Consider the following 20,815-nt stretch of genomic DNA (forward strand, 5'->3'; position numbering starts at 1 on the left):
CTTTTCCTACCAATAAAATGAAAGTCTTATTTGTGCATAAGAAGGCATGTGCCTCTTTTAAAAACTATATCTGATAAATATTTCCAAATATGGACAGCATTTGTGATGACCTCCCTCAACGAGCTTCCATCTATGAAACGCGACTGCCCCTTATCTTAAAAAGTGGAAGACATAATGCTCAACCATAATGTTTTTATATTTGGGTGAAATTAGGGAGCAAACACAAACGAAGTTATTATTAAATTGCAACGACGTTTGAAAAATTCCCAACTCACATCGCGTGTAGAAGACAAGCCTTCGCTGTTCTCCGGACCCAGGAGTTTCTTCATGTTTTCCCTGATGTTTTCTTTCCTCCGGTACCTGAAAGCTTTCTCCTGATCACACAGAGCCATGCTAAATCGGAGGTCTGGGGATGAGCTGTATATAAAGCAGAGAGCCATGAGCCAGGGTCCTCAGTAGCCCCATTAGGCAACATCCGGTCCCCAGTAGCTACACTGATATAATAAGCTCCCTGCTTCTCTCAAGCCATTTCCTAGGAAGGGGCCTGAAAGAAGAGTATAACATGCTGGCTCTCTTAAAGCTGCATGTTTTCAGAAAATGAGGAGTATGAGATGTTCTAGAATAAAAACAAATAAGCAGACAGTAGTGATATTTGATCATTATAAATAATATTTTAATTACTATTACCCTAAGGATAAACCTAGATAACTCACAAAAGATCAAGTATAATTAATAATAAAAATAGAGAAATAAATATTTAATTTCACTAGCAAATGTTAAAAATACAGTTACTAGTAAATTATTAATTTTCAAAAGTACTTTAAATATCTGGCTTTTAGTACTGGAAAAGGTAAAGTAACACTGTTATTCTCATACATTTATTTCAGACATATAAGCTTGCAAAAGACTTGAAAAGTGATTAGGCAATGAGCACTAAAAATAATTAAAATGTGTATTTCCCTCACTACAGTAATTATATTTCTGGATATCTACTTTAAAGAAAATAACTGTAAATTTTGAAAAAATCATTTAACTTTATTATCATACGATAAGGAAATGGTCATTAAATTATAGTGTATAAAAGCACTGGATTACGCAATTGTTAAATTTAATTATTATGAAGATCATATAACAAGGGGAGAAAGAATGAAAGTGAATTATCATTTTTAAAACCAAATCGTGGGACAAACTCTTCTATTATTGTTGTTTGTTGTAATATATTAAGTTGCGTATCTTCTAATGACTTTAAGGAATAAAAATCTACCTGCACAGCTGTCTCTGTGAATCTGCCTCAATTTATTTCCTTTTCTGCTCCTCAGAGGTAACAACTATCTTAAATTTGCTCTTTACTATTTCAATGTATTTCTTTATAATTTTACAATATATATTTATGTTCCTAAAATATATATAGGGTCGTTTTGAAGATTTAAAATTTTTACTTCGATGTTATCAACTACATATATTCTGCAAATTATTTTTTTCCACTGGACTTTTTTTTTTCTTTTTTTGAAAATCACCTCTGTTTATGTAAATAGAACTAATTCAAAAATTTTACTATCGTGGAGTATTTTCAATATATGAATATAGCGTAATTTGTTTATCCATGAACATCGAGGTAGCTTCCAATTTACTTTTAACTATTACAAACAGTACCACTATGAACATCTGGTATACATGTGGAAAAGTTTCCTATCATATATACTTGCTCTTTAGTAAAAACATCTCATTGAATCATCACAACAGAGATGCTTACAAAGTGCTCTCATCTTACTTTACAAAAGTTATTAGACATCCTTCAACCATTTACATAATTAGCACTTAAGACTGCTACCTGGCCACTTTAGAATGCTGCTTCTTGTAATATACTGTGCTGATCATTATCTCACATTAAGCACAAGAAGCATGATTTTTAAAACTCTTATTAACAGAGCAATGAACATAGATGTTTCGAATGTACTAGTACAAAAATATCTGGAAGAAAGTTTTTAAAGTGCTGAGTAATTTCATAAATATGGTAACAGTGTGTTTCATTTATTTCTTATGTATTACTTTTAACTAGTTAATTTTTTAAACTCGTTTCACACTTAATGACATTCCATAAAAAATTATATATATATTTTTAAAAAATTCCATTTTAGAGTCAAGATGTTAGTTCACATGTAAAAGTAGAGTTTAATTAAAGTTCATTAAAGCTCATAAATTTATATTAAATTACTTCTAGACACATGTAAATTATTAAGCTGAGTTTTTCCTACATTTTCTGATAACTATGTTTTGCTAAATCCCATATCTTGTACATTATGTGGTCCTAATTACATCAGTGATGGCCATTTCCCATTAAAACAAAGAGCAATACTTTCATAGTCAAATAACAAAAATATTTCTCATCCCATGCCCAAATAAATCACTTATAAGCAAGTGTCAGTGTAATACAAAATAATACAACACAAACGATTGGACCATCCTCTGATACTTCCTGACATCCAATCTATTATGGGACTATAGTTACTTACACCAAGTGATCAAACTACGAGAAAAAAGTGTCTAAACTCAATGTTAATGTATTTATTACCATACATTTGGCAGATAAGACACGAAAATGCAACACTAATTCGTGTGGCATTTGTATAAATAAAATGTGCACTAGTAACTTTGGCAAAACTACTTCAACAGGGAAGTTCAAAGAGACGCAGGGAGGTTGAGAGAGGTGGGATCCGCTGAACTCTGAGTTAGATCAGAGATGAGCTAATTCTCAAGGCAGGCCCGACTCCCCTAAGTATCACCATTTGAAAATAAATATCTTACTTTCAGTTTTGGAGGCCACTTTGAAAGTGACATCCTTCATGGAACTTTAATCCTTCGTAGTCCTGCTGATCACTATGAACAAAATCAGTCTCAATTTTCAGTTTTTCTTCTTTATAGTTTCCTGTCTATATTCACTTTCACATTTTTGAATATCTATCTAAATTAGCAATAGAAAATAGGCTTAAATAACTATCGTCATTTCTATGGAAATAAATATGTAACTTGAGGAGGGCCCTTACTCTGACATCTATTATCTAACTAGCAAACTACAGGAAAATTAAGCAAAGAGTATTAGATTTTTTAACATTGTAGTTAATAGAAGAAAGCAAAAGAAAAGCAAAGTGCATTTAAGTTACTTTTTATGCTCAAAGCTGTTAGAATTATTTTATCTGAGAATAATTTCGAATAGTTAAAATAAATCAGTGGAGCGCTCAAAATATTTTCCATCTAATAAAATAAGTGCACTTACCAAACTTCGAGGGACATTTCCAGGATCATTTCAGTGACCTAAAACAAAAACATTGGATTAGGGCATAAATGGATGTGTGTTATATACAATGCAAACAAAGGCAAAATAATTTTTTAATGCCAGAATATTTTTAACCTAACTCTCCTCCCCCCCAAAAATAAAAGTAAACATAGGTCCATGGAGATCTTAAATTACAGGTGTATTTCAATAATTCATTTATTTTTTATTTTTTGCTATTTTTTATATGTCTACTTAATAAGTCATTTTAGCAAATATAAGAACTGCCTCTGCATGGTTGCTTTCCTCTTTCCCTAAAATGAAGTAGTTCAGTCCCACAATTATTATTCACAAAAGAAAAATTGCCTGAGTTCTAAAAACTATAAAGATGTATCTATAATGCAGTGGCTGACCCTGGGCCTCAAAATCAGAAGCCAAAGTAGATGGAAGATTAAAGAAAGGCTGGAGGGAAGTTCATACGTGTGTGTTTGTGACATGAGAGTTGTAGTAAACTGCAGGCGGAACACCTCTTCAACGTGGGCAGCAGGACCCAGGGTCAGCCAACTGTGGTCAGCTCAAGAAATACTGCGAATGCGATGTGGGGCTCTGGTTTTTATTTTTTCAACACTATGCGACCCAACCAAACTCCTGCCAATGGGCCAATTCTCGGTTAACAGAAAAAGAAAGGGAGTAATAGCCTCAAAGCAGAGAGATAGTAAAAGGTATCTTTCCAAGACCATGAATTTATTGTATAGAAAGATCTTCTTAATATTCTCCCTGCCAATTGGTAATGAATAATATAACTTCAGGTTGTTAGGAGAACAAAATGAGGAAATGTTTTGAAGGTTGGTGCACAAGGGTAAGATGGTCCTATTATTTTTATTATATTAGTTACCATAAGAGTATGGAGTGAACCTCTTCAATACCTTCAAATATAAAAGAACTAGGAAATGCCTCTTAAAACGTGAAAAGGATATTTTCAGAACCAAGCTATAGATAATTGGCTTTGTTTTCTTTTTGGTTTCAGGGATGGAAAAAAACAAACCAGAAGGAACTTTTCAGAAGTTTAAAATAAGTTCATGGATAATTCTTAGTACTGAATTTTATGAGTAAGAAAAAGGTATGGAAATTATCTACAAAAATTTGCCTCTGTCACTAAACTTTAAGTTCTTTTTTATACAGGTCTCTCTCACCAGTTTCCTAGACAATATTTAGCATACGGCGTATAATTAATAAATATCTGTTGAATGACTGTGCATACGTATGTGAGAGGAAGCATATCGGACAATCTTTTAATCTAGAACATCTTATTTCTACTCAAGATTAGATCATGGGCTGGTCCAAACCAGACAATTTTCTTAGGTATGAAATTCTATGAACCTTACTTTATTCATCAAAACAGCACATAAATATTACTTCAAAGTTAATAAATAATCGAGAGTCCCAGTACAAATGGTTTATTATTTTTTTTAACATGCCCAGATGAATCATAGTTCAATTATAAGTCAAAATGGTGACTTGCTTCTAAATAATGTAGCTGCTGTCTATTCTACTAATGAAAGTACTGCTCAGATCATATCTTGAAGCACATTATTTAAAATTTCAGCACAAATTTCAAAATTTCAAATAAAGTCTTTCCCAAAGAGGGCTTAGAGAAAAATTTTATATTGAATGAAATTACTTGAATGGTTAGTAACAAAAACAAGACATGGATAAAACATAGTCTGTTTGGCGTTCCCTCCTCCCCCCAAATACTGGAAAGCTGATATTAAAATAAGACTAGATTTATTGTTTTTATCTCCAGGTGGCAAAAGCACCATAGGATAATGAAAATTTAAAAAGAATAATATTATAACCTAATATGGATTTTGCTAATCAAAAAATTCAAAGCTGAAATGGGCTTCTTATTCCAACATGCCACCTCATGACAGAAAGTGTTCAGGGACCAGCTGGCTTCCCAACTTGCAGTTCCTTAAGCAATTTCTATATTAAAATAGTCAATGCCTGAGGACATATAATATCTTATCTTGACAACTGAATAAATGAAAGAAAATCAACCGTGCTGTTTATGGTCATATTTGTCTCCTCCACAAGAATGCTCCTTCTACACTCATCCACAACTTTTTTTTTAACTAAGGTATTTATGTCCCTAGACAGACTGATAAGACTATAAATGAAGGCATTTATAGAGAAGACACAGAATTTTTTTCCTGCCATTTGGAATGTCACAGAATGCGTTGCCATGGTTCCCGCCCCATGGGTTGGGATCTTCACTTTCGCATGCTACCCCAGCGGATCACGCACGATCCGGAGGAAATTTTAAACTCTCCCACTTGATGCATTATGTTCAGACATGCTATGAAGAAAGCATTTCTGCACTGAGGCCTCCAGGTTGCACTATCAAGGCAGCTAGAAGGAAAGGTGGCTCAATCTCCACATGGCTCTCCCTAACCCGTAATATTTCGCTAGAAACTAGAACAAATGAGAAGAATTCCACCTCTCCTAGGGATTATAAATGTAAGAAGCAAGCTGTACTCGTTGTACATTCCTGTGGAAAACAATAGTTTCTTCTTTGAATTCCGTAGTGGAAAACAATTTGAGATGCTTACAATGGGAGGCATTTAATTGAGGGAGGGGAAGGAGGATTAGAGAGGAACTATTAAAAAAAGAGAATGCCATTTCAGGCTTTAAAATCTCCTAAAAAGTATCTACACCCCTAATTCTTTTGCAAACTTTCCAGGGTCATTTTGAAATAATGAAGCTAAAGCAACAAGCCTAATGCCTGACATTAAGATCTTTTAAAATTACTGTAAGACACACACGAAGACTTTTAAAACTTGAGAATCTATACTATTAGTTACTGAAGAACTCTTTAAATATGCCGTGCTTTCTCTTATTAATATACTTCAGTATTTACAACCTTTACTCTCAATAAAACATCATTTTGAATTCTGATCCCTCCTAAGTCAATTTACTATTTTTTTCTTGGTAAAAGCAAAGCGCAACTAATCACTATGTTGAATCACTTACATCTCTCAAAAAAACATATATAATATTTTCTGCTTTATCTATATTTACCCATGCAAGATAAAAAGTAAAATTATATTTAAAAAATATAATTAGTAAAAGGGCCACTTTTACTCAGAATAATATTTCCATATCCTCCGTCCTAAGAAGAAGAAACCAGATTTGGATGTAATAAGAAGGTAATTCAAGTACAGACAGAAATCACGAGCCCACCAATATAAACCAGGTCACATCTAAATAAATTTTGGGTGTTAAAAATTGAGTGAGACCTTGCTAAAATCATTTTTTTTAATGCATATGATTCTCTCTTTTTCTGATCACACTAAAAACTAACATGTATTTATTATTTATTAGTGAGATATCTTTGGCATTTAACATATTAATTTTAAGTATAGAACATAATGATTTGATATTTGAATACATCGCAAAGTGATCACCATAGTAAATCTAGTTAACATATGTGATTCCTTAATAAAACAAAATAAGCATTCACTACCAGGAATCATCTAATCAATCATCAACCAAGAATTCAGAATAATTGTGCCCCCCACACCCCCCAAAAATAGCCATGTCCACTCTACCACACAGAGTTTTCCTCCTTACACTTGATCGTGACCTCTTTTTCCTTAATTCAAGATCTCTTTTCCTTATGTGGACATTGGAAATTCTGAGAGAGCTGGGTAATCAGATTTCCTTGAGCGCCAAACCGAAATATTCTCTTTTCCTCCAAATGGGAATTTCTCAGACTCTAATTTTTCACTTTTTGAAATTTCACTAACTTTCATTTTACCTGCCTGAACACTTTCCAGGTTTTCTGTATTTCCTATAAATGCATTAATTTATCAATTCATCTAAAAATGATTAAAGTGCCTAATGCATGTCAGGCTGGGTATGCGATGGTAAATAAATTGAATGTGCATTCTAAAATGCCCTGTAATTTAAAACTTATAAATTCCAATAGAGTCAGAAAAGATTCACTTATGTTTCCATGGTTAGTATCTCCACTCCTCAAAATGCATTCTCTTTAAACCAGGAATTTGAGCTACATTTTAACTCTGCTCAGCATCAATCTGATGGCATTCCCACCTTAACTAAAGACCTCTCATATTTCTTACAAAATTATACCATTTATTTTTTCCCTCTGAACTGCTCTGTCTCATTCGCTTAGGTAATTTGTAATCTTTGTCTTCACACATCAATACAGAGTTTTCCTATGAAATTATACTGATACTATCTTGACATTCTGAACTCCCACTATCTCTTTTTACAGAACTACCTCATTCATTTTCAACTTTAATAGGGAATAAGAAATAATCAAAAAGGTGATCAGCCAAATTAAATACCACAGAAGCCATGAGATATGATGATTTTTAAATAATAACACGAACTTCTAAATAAAGACAGCAAATTAAAAACACCTATACAGTGTAAACTTAGAGGCTACCTACCTTCTTCAAAATATTGGCCAAAACAAACTTATTTTATCTAGAGAATAAAGAAGTGTAATATTTCTCTGTCTTACTTTAAAGCCTTAGTACTTTCATAGTTTTCTCTAAGTGGACTACTTTGTTTGCACAAAACATTAAATTCTGAAGACACTAAATCTTTCTACTTTAAAATGGGATAATGTAACCCAAAGCCACACTTGATATACTCAGTAATGGGTGACCAGAGCACTTCTGAGCCATGCTGAAACAAATGATCACTAAATTTATAGGCTCTACCTATACGTAGATCAGTTAATTTGGGTCAATAAGCTCAAACAAATAAGTAATTTTAATAGTCAGTTGCCAGTTTCATGAAGCACATGACAAATAGTTAAATAGAACTGATTACAATTATAATGAGAATATCTCATTACCAGCCCTGGCACTGTTTTAAAACTCTCCACGTATTAACTCATTTAACTGTAATTACAAACTTAAGAGGTAGATAGATACAAACTTCTATAACAGTTTTGCATGGAAAAGAGAAAAGAAAATCTAATACCACACAGTTAATAAGTAGAATCATCATTCCAACCCAGGCATAGGCCACCCGAGCCTGGCATCAAAGGCAGCCAATCTCACCAGTTTCTCTCAAATGTCAACTCTGATGCTTTCTAAACTTATGACTCCAACAAACACAACCTAACCCAGATTTTATACAAGCTAGCTGGAAAACAAAAACTGTGGCCCCAGCCCTAAAACTGGTTTTCTCCTAAAAAAAAAAAAAAAAAAAAAAAAGTTTCTAAAATTGGGTTAAATGATATAGATCATAGTCAGTCTCAGGATCACCGTAAGTTCCTACTTTTCAACTTCAGCCGATCCCCACTGCCACTAGGCAGTCATTCCATTCAACTCTTGCTGACACATTAAAGCCGTTGCTACACTTATTTTCCTCAAGTCATCCAGTATTCATCAGACTCATCACTTTCCACAGAAGCAGTCTTCTAACGCTGCATCGACTTTTTACTTTCAATATCAAACATTTTCTGTTTTATTCACTGACTTTTTTCTTACTAACACTTCCGTGGAAAAAAAAACCAACCCCAATTTGCTCTGAATTCCCCATCACCTGGTCGAAAACCTCCCATGACTCATTGCTATCAGTAAGATAACATCCAAATTCCAGTGACTGAATTCAAGCTCTGCTATGGTCTGAGCCCAAAGTACCTGTGCTTCCGTCACGCACAAATGCCCTGCTTCCATCACTATCGTCTAGACGCTGTTTCCTGAACACGCTTTGCCGTGTAGTTCTGTGAGTGTGAGCAACGTCTCAGGATGTTCTCTTACCAGAACTGCCTTCCACCCACTTTAGTGATCTAACTACATCCTTCCTTTAAGGACAAGCCTAAGCCACTGATACCCATTGTAACTCACAATGGCTCACCGTACCCCCCACCCCTCTTTGCTTCGGTCCTCAACTCTTATCACTCTCCGTACAATTCTTTACGTTCCAGTCACACTCTCCTCCCTGCTGCTATACGACATGCCAGACAAACTTTTCCTTCAGGATCTTTCTACTCAGAGATACTTCTGCGCTCAGGTATCATCAGAGGTGATTCTCTTAGCCATAGTTTTTAAATTGCGCTTGCAACCTCCCTCACACACACACACACACACACACACACACACACACACACACAATCTCCTCTCTTCCTTCCCTGGTTTATTAGCATTTATCACAATCACTATCTAACACAAGTATCTTTTACTTATTTATCTTGCTTCTTATCTATCTAAGTAGAATATGAGTTCCATGAGGGTACAGATTCTTGTTTGTTCTTGTAAGTACTGCTTACAGACTGTCTGCCACACAATAGGTACACAATAATTATTTGTGAGATGAGTCAATAAATGAATGAATAATTCTTTCTTATAACGCACTGTACATATTATATACACTTTTTATTTGACATTTAAAATTAATATGTAAGTATTAAACTCTAATAAATATGCTAAAGTATTTAGAGGTGAAGCATATTGTCTGCAATTTGTTCTTCAATGCATCAAAAAAGTTGATGGATGGATAGATGGAGAACTACGTGGGCAAAGCAAATACAGTAAAACATTAATTATAGAAACTAGGTGGCAGATATATGGGTATTCAGTGTACAAATCTTTCAATGTTTTACATACTTGAAAATTTCCGTAATAAAATTTGGGAAAAACATAATGTTTTAGAGAGGTCTTCCCTGACTATATAAACTTTAGTTGCCCACCAACTGTTCTATATCACATTTCTCTATTTTATTTCCTTTATAGTATTTATCCCTGGCTGATGTTGTGTTGATTATGGTTTTACTTTCTGTTGTCTATTTACCTCCCCTATATTAATGCAAGGGAACGAGGAGATCTTATATCAGGTCTCCTGCTGCCTGGCTATCATCTAGGATATCACATGGAAAATAAGTGTTTAATAATAATAACTCTTAAGTAAGTCAATGAATAGATACCTCATGATACTGCGTATTATATTGATTAGCCATTTGGAATGCCTACTTTCCAAAGAGATTATTAATTACTTAAAACTGAACTGTTTGTGGCCTTAAAATTTAGGAATGTTTTAGGTGCACAAAAAAAGCTTAAATTCTCATATTAAAAAATAATCCATTGGCAGATGTTTTAAAATTACATATAAAATTTTTTATTGTCGCATTATGATTATTTTGTTTCCATATCTGTAAAATCGGGGGAATCAAAAACTCTGGGGTGAAAATGGTCAAATGAAAAATAAGATATTCTTCCTAGATCACAGAATTTTGTTATTAGAAAGGATCCTAGAAGAAATAAGTTAATGGAAACCTTCGTTGCAGAATGAAGAAAATAGGACTCAGAGAAAATGACAACTCAGACATCCTAGAGGGAGGTTGGCGCCAGAGACAAAAGGAGAGTCGAGGTCTCCCCATTCCCAGTTCCTACCCCGAGAGGGCAGAGCAGGCCCTTTTGGAGTCTGGCAATCTCCATCTTGAGGCTTCTCCTTTTTCCTCAGCTGGCTCCTGGCCATGGAAATCTCTCTATGTTGACTCAGTATTAACTTTTGAATGACAAAATTTTGAAGGAATTTTTGCTAATAATGTCTTGGCTTGCAGCATGTGCACTCCCGTTGCCAAATCCAAGTGATTTTTACTAGACCCGATTGCTGTAACCATGAAGAATTGCTTAAAAAATCTCTTCTCTCACATGATTCCCTCACAAACTGTTTTCACTCACAACCTCTGTGAACGATGTAGGAAGAAGACTGTCCTCTTCTGAAAGAGGGATTCGGAGATGAGAGGCTAAGCGGCTTGCAGAGGGCATGGCACGTGACCTGGGGAAGGGAAAGGGCACGGGGCTGCCCAATCAGCCATCACTCCTTTACCTTTCTCCCCACGCCTATCACAGCACAAGTCCCTGACTCAAAGAATTGTCATTCAGATGAAAACTGCAAAGGATTCTTGAGAACAGAATAATGAAAAAAAGCTGGCCAACTGTTTTCTCAGGCACAGTAAGGAAAATAATTACGTAAACTACTTTAAATTCAGGAATGCAGAAAGCCTGGGGGTTACACACCTAACCATAGGAAATGACAGGAGGAGAGGAAATGCATGTCTTCCTACAGTATCTTGTCTAACATTCAGCCTTTGTATCACAGACTGAAAAGCAGGGGGAAAAAAATCCTTCTTTGGAAAGGTCAATCCATCTTTACAAAGCTGTCAACGAATGTTTATTGTGAACTGATCCCAGCAACATGCCATAGGGTAAGGCCTGTAAATGCCAGCCTTTGACCACCTCTAAACTTGACCGCACTGCTCACCAACATGTACCTGCCAACCCCTGTAACTCCCCATGCCCCAATTTGCTTTCTCCGTTCAAGATTCCATGCTTTTGTAGTTTCTTCTGCCTCCAATGCTCACAGCTGCTTCTCTGCCTGCTGAAATTCTACTCTTTCCTCAGGAAAAACAAAAACATATATATAGTGCTTCATATCTACCAGGCAATGTTGTAAGCACTATATATATCTATGCATACATCTATATGTGTACAGTATTCATATATATATTTTTTCTATAATCGATTATGTATTTAATATGAAATAAATTGTATACTTAGTAAATATTTGGCTAAGTAATACAGGTCTGTATAAATAATTTTCCTAGGATTTTATTATTCTTGGATGAATTACTGAAATTTCAGAAATGCGGGAAACCTAGAAATACGAAGTTAACAATAACCTCAAGACCGTTCCTACTGCATTTTTATTGCTTCGGCCCTAACTATTTGAAGATCTTTTCAGACAGAAAGACTCCTCTACACAGGCTTAATTTATTACTGAACATGTAATTGTAGAATAGCTCGCTCATCCCAACGTTTTTCTTTGAGTTCATCTACTCCTTCTCTCTTTCTCAAATTTTATATCTCCCTTCATCCTCCCAAATGTTTTGTGTTCAACATGCTGACGGGGTACAAAGCCATTGCCTAATCCCAGTGTTATCATTTGAAGCGACAAAAGAGATTAATGCCTCAGTACTGTATTTGGTGTAATACCTCAACCAAAGTTTATAGATATCAGAATAATAAAAGATTAGGACAAGAAGTAAAAGGGAAAAAAATTTTTTTTAAGAAACAAAACATTCTCATAAATACATGCATAAATATAAACATAAGTAAACAAAATTTCCAAGTGTCAAACCCAACTTTCTGGAATAAATAGATTTTATCTGATAAAAAATTGAAAAATAATTCTGTTGTGTTACATACTTCGTTGAAAATAAAAGGAACCTCTTTCTTCTCTCCTACTTTCATAAAAGATATGGGAAACGTTGCTGTTCCAAGAGTTTCATCCATGACATAATTGGCATCCATTAACGTGATCTATAGAGAGTAAAAAACAGAGCATGAGTATAAAATTTCCCTTGGTTTTGGAAATAATATCTAAAGTCTCCACCACATTTAAAAAATGAAAGTTCGCACATGATAGATAACAGTCATTTGAGAGTCTCAATATTCAATCAGTAACAATATTTGGTTTTTCTCTTTCTAAACAATATATTTTCAACTAAAATAATAATTAATTTTTTCACTTTCCCAATTGACCTACTCATTATCATGAGTTCAAAAATGAAAATTATCCACTCTCAAGGGAAATGTTATTTTGGAATATGAGAAATAAATTAATGTCAAAAATCCATGCAACTATTTTGATAAAGATTTATTTTAACCTATTTTAAAGGCAATTGAAAATATTTTTCTTTTATTGCACTTGGATCCTCCTCTTTATAACAGAAAATATATTCTCTCCAAAGCACATAAAAGAGTCTTCCTAGCTCTGCCTAACTCCTGCATTGAGCACCCACATATCGTGATGTGCACCATCTAGAAGCCGGTCTACTATACTGCCCAGCTGGACTCCACGACTGAGGGGAAAAAAAAGGCAGTAAGGTGACAAACTCAAGCACTGGCCTCAAACAAATGATGACCATCTAACAGTCCCCAAAGGATTCACTTACCTCCAAAACATTTTCCTGATTCGGGTCCAAAATAAATTCAAAGGTCTCATTCCACACGGGGTTTATGTCATTATTAAAGTGTCTCGTTCTCTTCCTGCTGTCGGGAGTTGAGGAGATGAAAAGTTCCACGTAGGGGTCTGGAGTGTCAACTATAGACATTAAACACAAGTGGGAAGGAGGCGAATGTGATTCATAGTTTCTAACTTGTTTTTATTAATATATGTTGCAGTAACATATTCAAAATATCTGAGACAGGATAATATAGGATAGAAGAACATCATAGTTTATATACTTTTTATATATTATATCTCGAACCTTCATAATGGTCCTATGAGAATCATTTATTAGGTGACTTATTCAGAATTCCTCTGTCCTCCTAAGGAACATGTTCACTGAAGTCAACATCTCAGTCCAACTACTAGGCAATGATTGTAAGCTCTCACCCAGCTAATTACAGCATAACCATCACCCCAGGACTATGATGGTGACAAGATCATGGGTTCGGGATCATGACACTTGTCTACACTAGAAAAAAAATCCCACTTACTTTATTTGCGAAACAAAATAATGAAAGTCAGTGTGAGATAAATGTAAATGTACCACCTAGTGCGGTGGTACAGGTTGTGCACTGAACAGCTCTAAGGGGTGGCATTTATATTAGCAATCAACATATATTTCTGCATTTATTATGGCAGTATTCAATGAAATGGAATTGAGTGTCTCAAAGAAGTGACAGCTTTTTCTATTGACATACAGTTCCTCTTGAATTGGGGCATGATATGCGTGCCGTTGTAAATAGAAAGAAACAACTGCAAATAAAGGAACTACTTAAAATTTCTCCCTCTATACATATACTTAACAACAAGGCGACTGACCCTGAGCAGTGAAAATATTGATCATTCCCTTGTTAGTGGTTCCACTGAATCCATCATCATATAGCATTGGGCATACTATATATATTATGGATGAAACTTTAATCTGTCTTTTTCTGCAAGACTGGCAACACTTGAAGGCAGGGACCAAGTCTTGCTCATCTTTATATCTTCAGAACATAGCTACTACCACAGTATTTAAGGTCTCCCAACATAAGGACTCAACTTTCCTCTTTAACACATCCTTTCCCATTGGCCATTATGATTCATAACCACAAAAATCAATAACTGAATAATGATGATGAGGATCTCTGTTAAGCATTTTACACACATTGATCTCATTCAGAATTCAAAAGTTATTTGTTTTAGTGAAGCAACAGGAACTAAGAGGTTATGCAATCTGCCCGATATTACACAGCTACTAAGTATCAGAGCAAGACCTGGCTGCAACAAATTGCCTTCCGAGGCTTGATCTTCATTTGAATCTTTGAAGATGGCTTTGGAGGGAGAGGTTTGCTTGGGCCAAACAAAAAAGAGAAAGCAGAAAATAAAGTTCCCTTCTGGCTTTCAAAATTTTGGTTGAAAAATAGCTAGCTGACAGTCTTATGGGAGCTCCCTTGTAGGTAACTAACTGCTTTTTCTCCTTTTAAGTTTCTCTTCTTGTATTTAACCTTTGGCATCTTAATTATGATGTGTCTTGGTGTGGGCCAATTTGGGTTCATCTTGTTTGGCACTCCCTGAGCTTCTTAGGCTTGTATTTCTATTTTGTTCTCTAGGTTAGGAAAGTTTCAGACATCATTTTGTCAAATAGGTTCTCAATCTCTTGCTCTCTCTCTCTCCTCTTTCTAGTACCCTTAAGATGTGAATGTTGTTAGGCTTGACATTGTCCCAGAGGTCCTTTAAGCTTACACTAATTTAAAATTTTTTTTTTTCTTTTTGCTGTTCAGATTGGGTGTGTTCTTCTACCTTGTCTTCCAAAGTGCTGATTTGATCCTCTGCTTCATCTAGTCTGCTGTTGATTACCTCTAATTATTCTTCATTTCAGTTATTCTATTCTTCATTTCTGACTGGTTCTTGGTGTCTTTTTTTATGTGTTTCTATGTGTCTTTTTTTATGTGTATTACCTCTTTGGTGAAGTTCTCACTAAGCTCCCTGAGTATCCTTTTAATCAGTGTTTTGAACTGAGAAGGGTTGGGAAGCTGGGTGAAAATGGTAAAGGAATTAAGAAGTAGTACACATTGGTAGTTACAAAATAGTCATGGGGACATTAAAGTACAACATAGGGAATATAGTCAATCATATTTTAATAATGATGTCTGATGCCAGGGGAGTACTAGACTTATCGAGGGATCATTTTATAAATTATATAAATGTATAACCACTATGCTGTACACCTAAAACTAATATAAAATGATATCGAATGTCAACTGTAATCAACAAACAAACAAAATAAATAAAGAAGTCTTTGGTGGGGGAAAAAAAAAAACGAAGTTCCTTGGGAGGAACCAGAAAGGAAAAGAATGCACAAACTACAGTGGCATAGGTCGGTCAGTGATATAACCATCTTCTCAGCCAACTGAGACTCTCATTAGGTCACATGCTTTAACAAATTATCACTCAGACAAAATGATTAAGACAATACCATATAACAAGATGCCAACACTACATTTACGTCTCAAAACATCCATGGACCTTTTTAAAAAAATTGAAATCCAGTTCAAAGCTGTCATTTTGGATTCTTACTATAATTTTTACTTTTAAATAATGTCAATATGCTAAAATTTTTGTTGAGTGATAGTTTTTCTAGTTTCTCCTTTTGCTTCATTAGCAAGAGACTTCGGAGTCAAGATGTCAAAGGATGCTGGGCAGTGGAAAACCACTGATAGCTCTAAACTTTGATATTACAATCTATATCATAGCAGGCCCTCTATCACCATAAAACATTTTTACCTGTTTTTTAATCTTTATAGAAACTGGCTTCTACTGCTCACAATTAAGCTTGTGAGATTCATCCATAGGAACATGTGTAGAATAATATATTCACTATTGTTGATGTTCTTTGTATAAATATTGCATAAAATGTTTATCCACTGCTAATAGACACTTGGGTTTGTTTCTAGTTTGGGCTATTACCAATGGTGCTGCTATGGCCAGTCTTATCCATGGCTTTTGGTGCACACACATATATGTTTCTGTTGCAAAAGTCCTAAGAATGGGATTACTTAGACGTGGAATTGTTATGCCATTGTACACCCAAAGGGTAATAGTCACATGATAGCACATCCTTCCCAACAGTTAATATTGTCAGTCTTGTCATTTTAAACATCTGGTAGATATGTAATTTAACTCACACATCCCTGATGACTATATGAGGTTCAGTACATCTTCATATATTTTCAATGGTCAGTTGGATGTTCCTTTGAGTGAAGGGTAAATGCAAGTTTTTTGTCCATTTTTTTCTATTAGTTGTCTTTTTTATATTGATTTATATAGACTTTACGTATTCTGGATACGAGTCTTTTGACAGACACATATATATGGAAAATATATTTTCCCAGTCTGGAGTTTATCTTTTTACTACTTTCATGATTGATGTCTTTTAATAAAAAGAAAGGCTTAACTTTAATATAATCCAATGTATCCATCTTCTTCCTTATGATTCACGCTTTTTGTCATTTAAGAAAATTTTAGCTATTCGGTGTCATAAGAGTTTTTATTGATTTCTTCAAAAATCTCATTGGTTTTACATTTTACCTTTAGATATAAAATCCAATTAGAATTAATTTATGTGTATGGTGTGAGGTAGGTGTTAAGATTATTCTTTTTTTTCATATGTATAATCAATGGACTCAGCATCATATACCGGAAATACTACTTTTAACTCTTGCATCATAATATAAACTTTGAATTAATCAAGTGGCCATTTAAATGCAAGTTTGTTCCTGGACTTCCATTGGTCTACTAGTCCATTAGTCTATTCATTAAGCTTGTACCAATACCACACTGTCTTAATTATCATAGTTTTATAATAAATTTTGATGTCAAGTAATGTAAGTCCTCTATGTTCAACTTCTGCAGGATTAATTTAGCAGTTATTAATTTCAGTACTTCAGAGATGTCATTCTATTATTATATGGCTTCTATCTATTCTTTTGAGGAATTCACTCTCAGTCTTTTGCTTTTTTGAAGGCGTCTTTTTTCCCTCTAGATGTTTTTATTTTTATTTTTTCTTTGTCTTTAGTTTTCAGCAGTTCTGCTACAATGTGTATAAGATTGGTATTCTTTATATTTATCCTTGGGCTCATAGCACATCTATGTATATAGCTGATATATTTTATCAGTTATAAAAAAATGTTAGCCTTTATATCCTCAGTTTTTACTTCTGCCCCATTATCTATCACTTCCTCAATGCTTTTTTATTATGCACTGGATATTACTTATGCTTTTGTTCTATATTTTATATCCTTTTCGTTCTCTATGTTTCAATCTGGATGTTTTCTACTGTCCTATTTTGTTGACCAAATCCCTTTCTTCAACTGTGTTCAAACTATGGTAAACCCATTTGCTGAGTTTTAAATTTTAGTTACTGTGTTTTTAGTTCTAAATGTTTGATTTGATTCTTCCCTAGTAAAATTCTCCATCTTGCCTTCTATTTCTTAAATATATTAATCTTAGTTATTTTAAAATTCATATCCAACATTTATGGACATATTTATTTTTCCAGATCTTCTTTTTTGGTATACGTGGCAATTCTGGATAAAATGCCAGACATTTTTTAGATAAGCTGTTGCAGAGTAGGGGGACTACATCTTCCTCAACAGAAGACCCGTCTTACTTTCTGGCAGGCAGAGACAGTAAGATGGATCTTCCCAATTTAATAAGAAATTGAATTGACTAAAATCTTTGTAGCCTTCCATCTAACTCTTGTTCACTCCTAATCGAAGCTTCTCAACTGAGATCCGAGGGTGTTTACTAGGCCGCTTTCCATTATGCCCCTACAACTGTCTTTGTGAAACACATCTTTGACCCTCACGGCCTAAGAAGGCAGGCCTCAACATGATGAGAAAGGCCTAGAAGGGCTCCCACCGCTGCACCCCAGGCTTCCTTCCAGTCAGTGATCCTCCCCCACCACACACTGGAACATCACTCTCGCAAGTCAACGTAGCTTCTCAGAAATCCACACATTTCAAACATTCTACACAGATACATGGAAGGCAGAAGCGTTTGTTCTAAGAGAACATTGCCTTTCTTTCACTTGTGCATATCATTCTGTTTTATTTTGACATTTTAGTTGATAACTAAATGTTATTCAAGTTGTTGTCCTTGTCCTAAGACTATCCAAGATAAGGGTCCAAAGACTGTACGCTTAAAGGATAAGTGGAATGAGATGTCCTATGTTTTCCTTATCTAGTTCATACATCCCTAGTCAACGGCTTGTTCTGTTTTCCTAACGGGTAAAATTGCCCATTGCAAATCATGTTCTCTAGAGATCTTATCTAGGTACATCTGTGTAAAGTAAAAATAATTCCACATAAAGCTTCAACTTGCTGATTAAGGTATTTTATTCCCATCACAGAGATAAGGGAACTGAGACTCAGAAGCATTTAAGGAGTAAGGCCATTTAGAGACAGGGTTTTAACTTAGTCTTTCTGAAGCCAAATTCCTTGCTCTTTCATGTATACTAACACAAATAATTCTTCCTTATTTTTGCTTCTGTTACACTGTAAACTCCATAATCTCAGAAATCACATCTTTCCTATTCACTACTGTGTCCAAGAGTCTAGCACAAAGTCTGAAACACTATAGGAACATAATAAATATTACAGAAATAATGGGTGATGAACTAACCCTGAGCTATACTGTAGAAAACGTGACCTTTATCACAGGCACAACGAACTCCTCTCCTTAACGTCTTTTTACTCTTGGGTAATAAGTCTCAACCTCCCTGGTGCTTTGTCCCGCCCCACTTATTTGGATTTTAATATAAATCATGTCAGTTATTTCTTCCAAGAGCATTTGTGTTTAACCTTTATTTCCAAATAATAATGCTAAATAAAAAAATAAATCCTCAAATCCCAGCTTGCCTTCCTTAATAACTCTCAGGAATAGGGTAGAGTGCCAGGGGACTTGTTTATAGGTAGCATCCCCTGCTCCCTCCAGAAGAGGCTCAAAATTGGAATTGTTATGGCTACAGATGATGAAGAGCAGTCCCTGAAAAGTGCTAGAAATACAGGAGTTGAAAAAGTTAGTAAATAATTCAGTGTGGTTTAATAAAATAGCACTTTGGCAGTGACTCTGTATATACTGAAGAGAGAAGAAAGTCCTTACAGCAATGGCAGCATTGTCTAGGAACTCAGAAAATCATAGAATACCTTTCTCATTTGAAATTACAATGCAGTTTTATTAATACTATTTTTAAATCCCTTTATCAGGCAGTGTCTCCAATTTGAACTCGATTTTTTGTTTCCCTTTTTCTCACAGACTCTCACAGACCTATATTAGTGTTCTCTGGTCACATGTTTCCTTTTGTAAAGGGACGTGAAACTATCAGAATGTATCATCAGCCAAATGGACATCAGGAAGAAAGCCCAATATCATCCACTATCAATTTTCTTGGTTCATTTTGTACTAACGATTGACTTGGTACATTAATGAAGTAGGCTACCAACCAGCATAAAATAAAAATGACTTCTTGTAAAAAATGTTGATATTCATGAGAAAACAGAGAGATATACATGTGAAACAACACAAAGAAAGTTAAACAAAGAAAGATCTAAAATATGATTGAAATTTTAGTTGATGCCTGCATGGTCCTTTTACTCAAATTTCTATGATACCTTTTTGGAAGAAAATCAAAATACCTTTGGTATCAGTATCTATGCTTGGAATGTTTTAAAGGTTTATAATTTAGGAATTTTTTTGGTGGGGGGGGGATCTGTTTAGATTGGAGGGAAAGAATAATTCTCCAGAAGTTCTTATGTAATATTATAAAACATTTTTATATTATTAATTTTAACTATGTAGATTTAACTATATTGGTGTATTGCATTCTCTGCAAGAATAATTCTTCTTTCTCATTAAAACAGGAGTTATCAACCTTGACACTACTCATATTTTGGGCAGAATAATTCTTCGGTCTGGGGCACTGTCCTTGGTCTCCGCCCACTAGATGCCAGTAGGATCCCCTAATTATCACAACTAGAAATGTCTCCAGATATTACCAGACATGCTCCGGGGGACAAAATTGACCCACAGTTTAGAACCACTGCCCTAAAGCAAGGCATTATTCTTGCTGCCTGGCATTTATTCACTAGCATAAACTATTAAAAAATAGCCAAGTTCCCTAAGTAATGTGTATTAGACCTATTATGTCAATCTCATTTTTAAAATCTTTTCTCATGATTTCTTTTCCAAATCGAAATGTCTCACATTCATTCCACATATTAAAAGTCTACTTAAGTTACAAATTCCATCTTAATCTCCATTCAAGCTGTAAAGTCTTCTTGGAAGTTTAATGCCAACACTTTTTAAAGCAGTAATACTGTAAAATCTAAATGCATCATTACTGAATATGTACTCTCTAAGGCTGGTGTTCTAAAGAGTTATTTATACCCATTTCATCTTCCCAGCTAGGTCATCAAGCTGCTGCATAAGTAGACATGAGGATGAGACATA

General features: G+C 34.6%; 1 protein-coding gene across 3 annotated transcripts in view; it reads right to left on the reverse strand.

The window, feature by feature from the left end:
* The window catches only part of PLA2G4A (phospholipase A2 group IVA), a 235,663-nt gene that overhangs the window by 54,431 nt on the left and 160,417 nt on the right, over positions 1 to 20,815 (reverse strand). For all 3 annotated transcript variants that reach the window (XM_036234504.1, XM_036234506.1, XM_036234505.1), the window contains exons 4-7: positions 13,269 to 13,417; positions 12,520 to 12,633; positions 3,275 to 3,312; positions 276 to 417 (exon numbers count right to left, since the gene is read on the reverse strand). In XM_036234504.1, coding sequence (XP_036090397.1) covers positions 276 to 417; positions 3,275 to 3,312; positions 12,520 to 12,633; positions 13,269 to 13,417 — 443 coding nt within the window. The remainder of the gene's footprint in view (positions 1 to 275; positions 418 to 3,274; positions 3,313 to 12,519; positions 12,634 to 13,268; positions 13,418 to 20,815) is intronic.

Source organism: Rousettus aegyptiacus, unplaced genomic scaffold, assembly GCF_014176215.1.
Source record: "Rousettus aegyptiacus isolate mRouAeg1 unplaced genomic scaffold, mRouAeg1.p scaffold_m13_p_17, whole genome shotgun sequence".
NCBI classification, from domain to species: domain Eukaryota; kingdom Metazoa; phylum Chordata; class Mammalia; order Chiroptera; family Pteropodidae; genus Rousettus; species Rousettus aegyptiacus.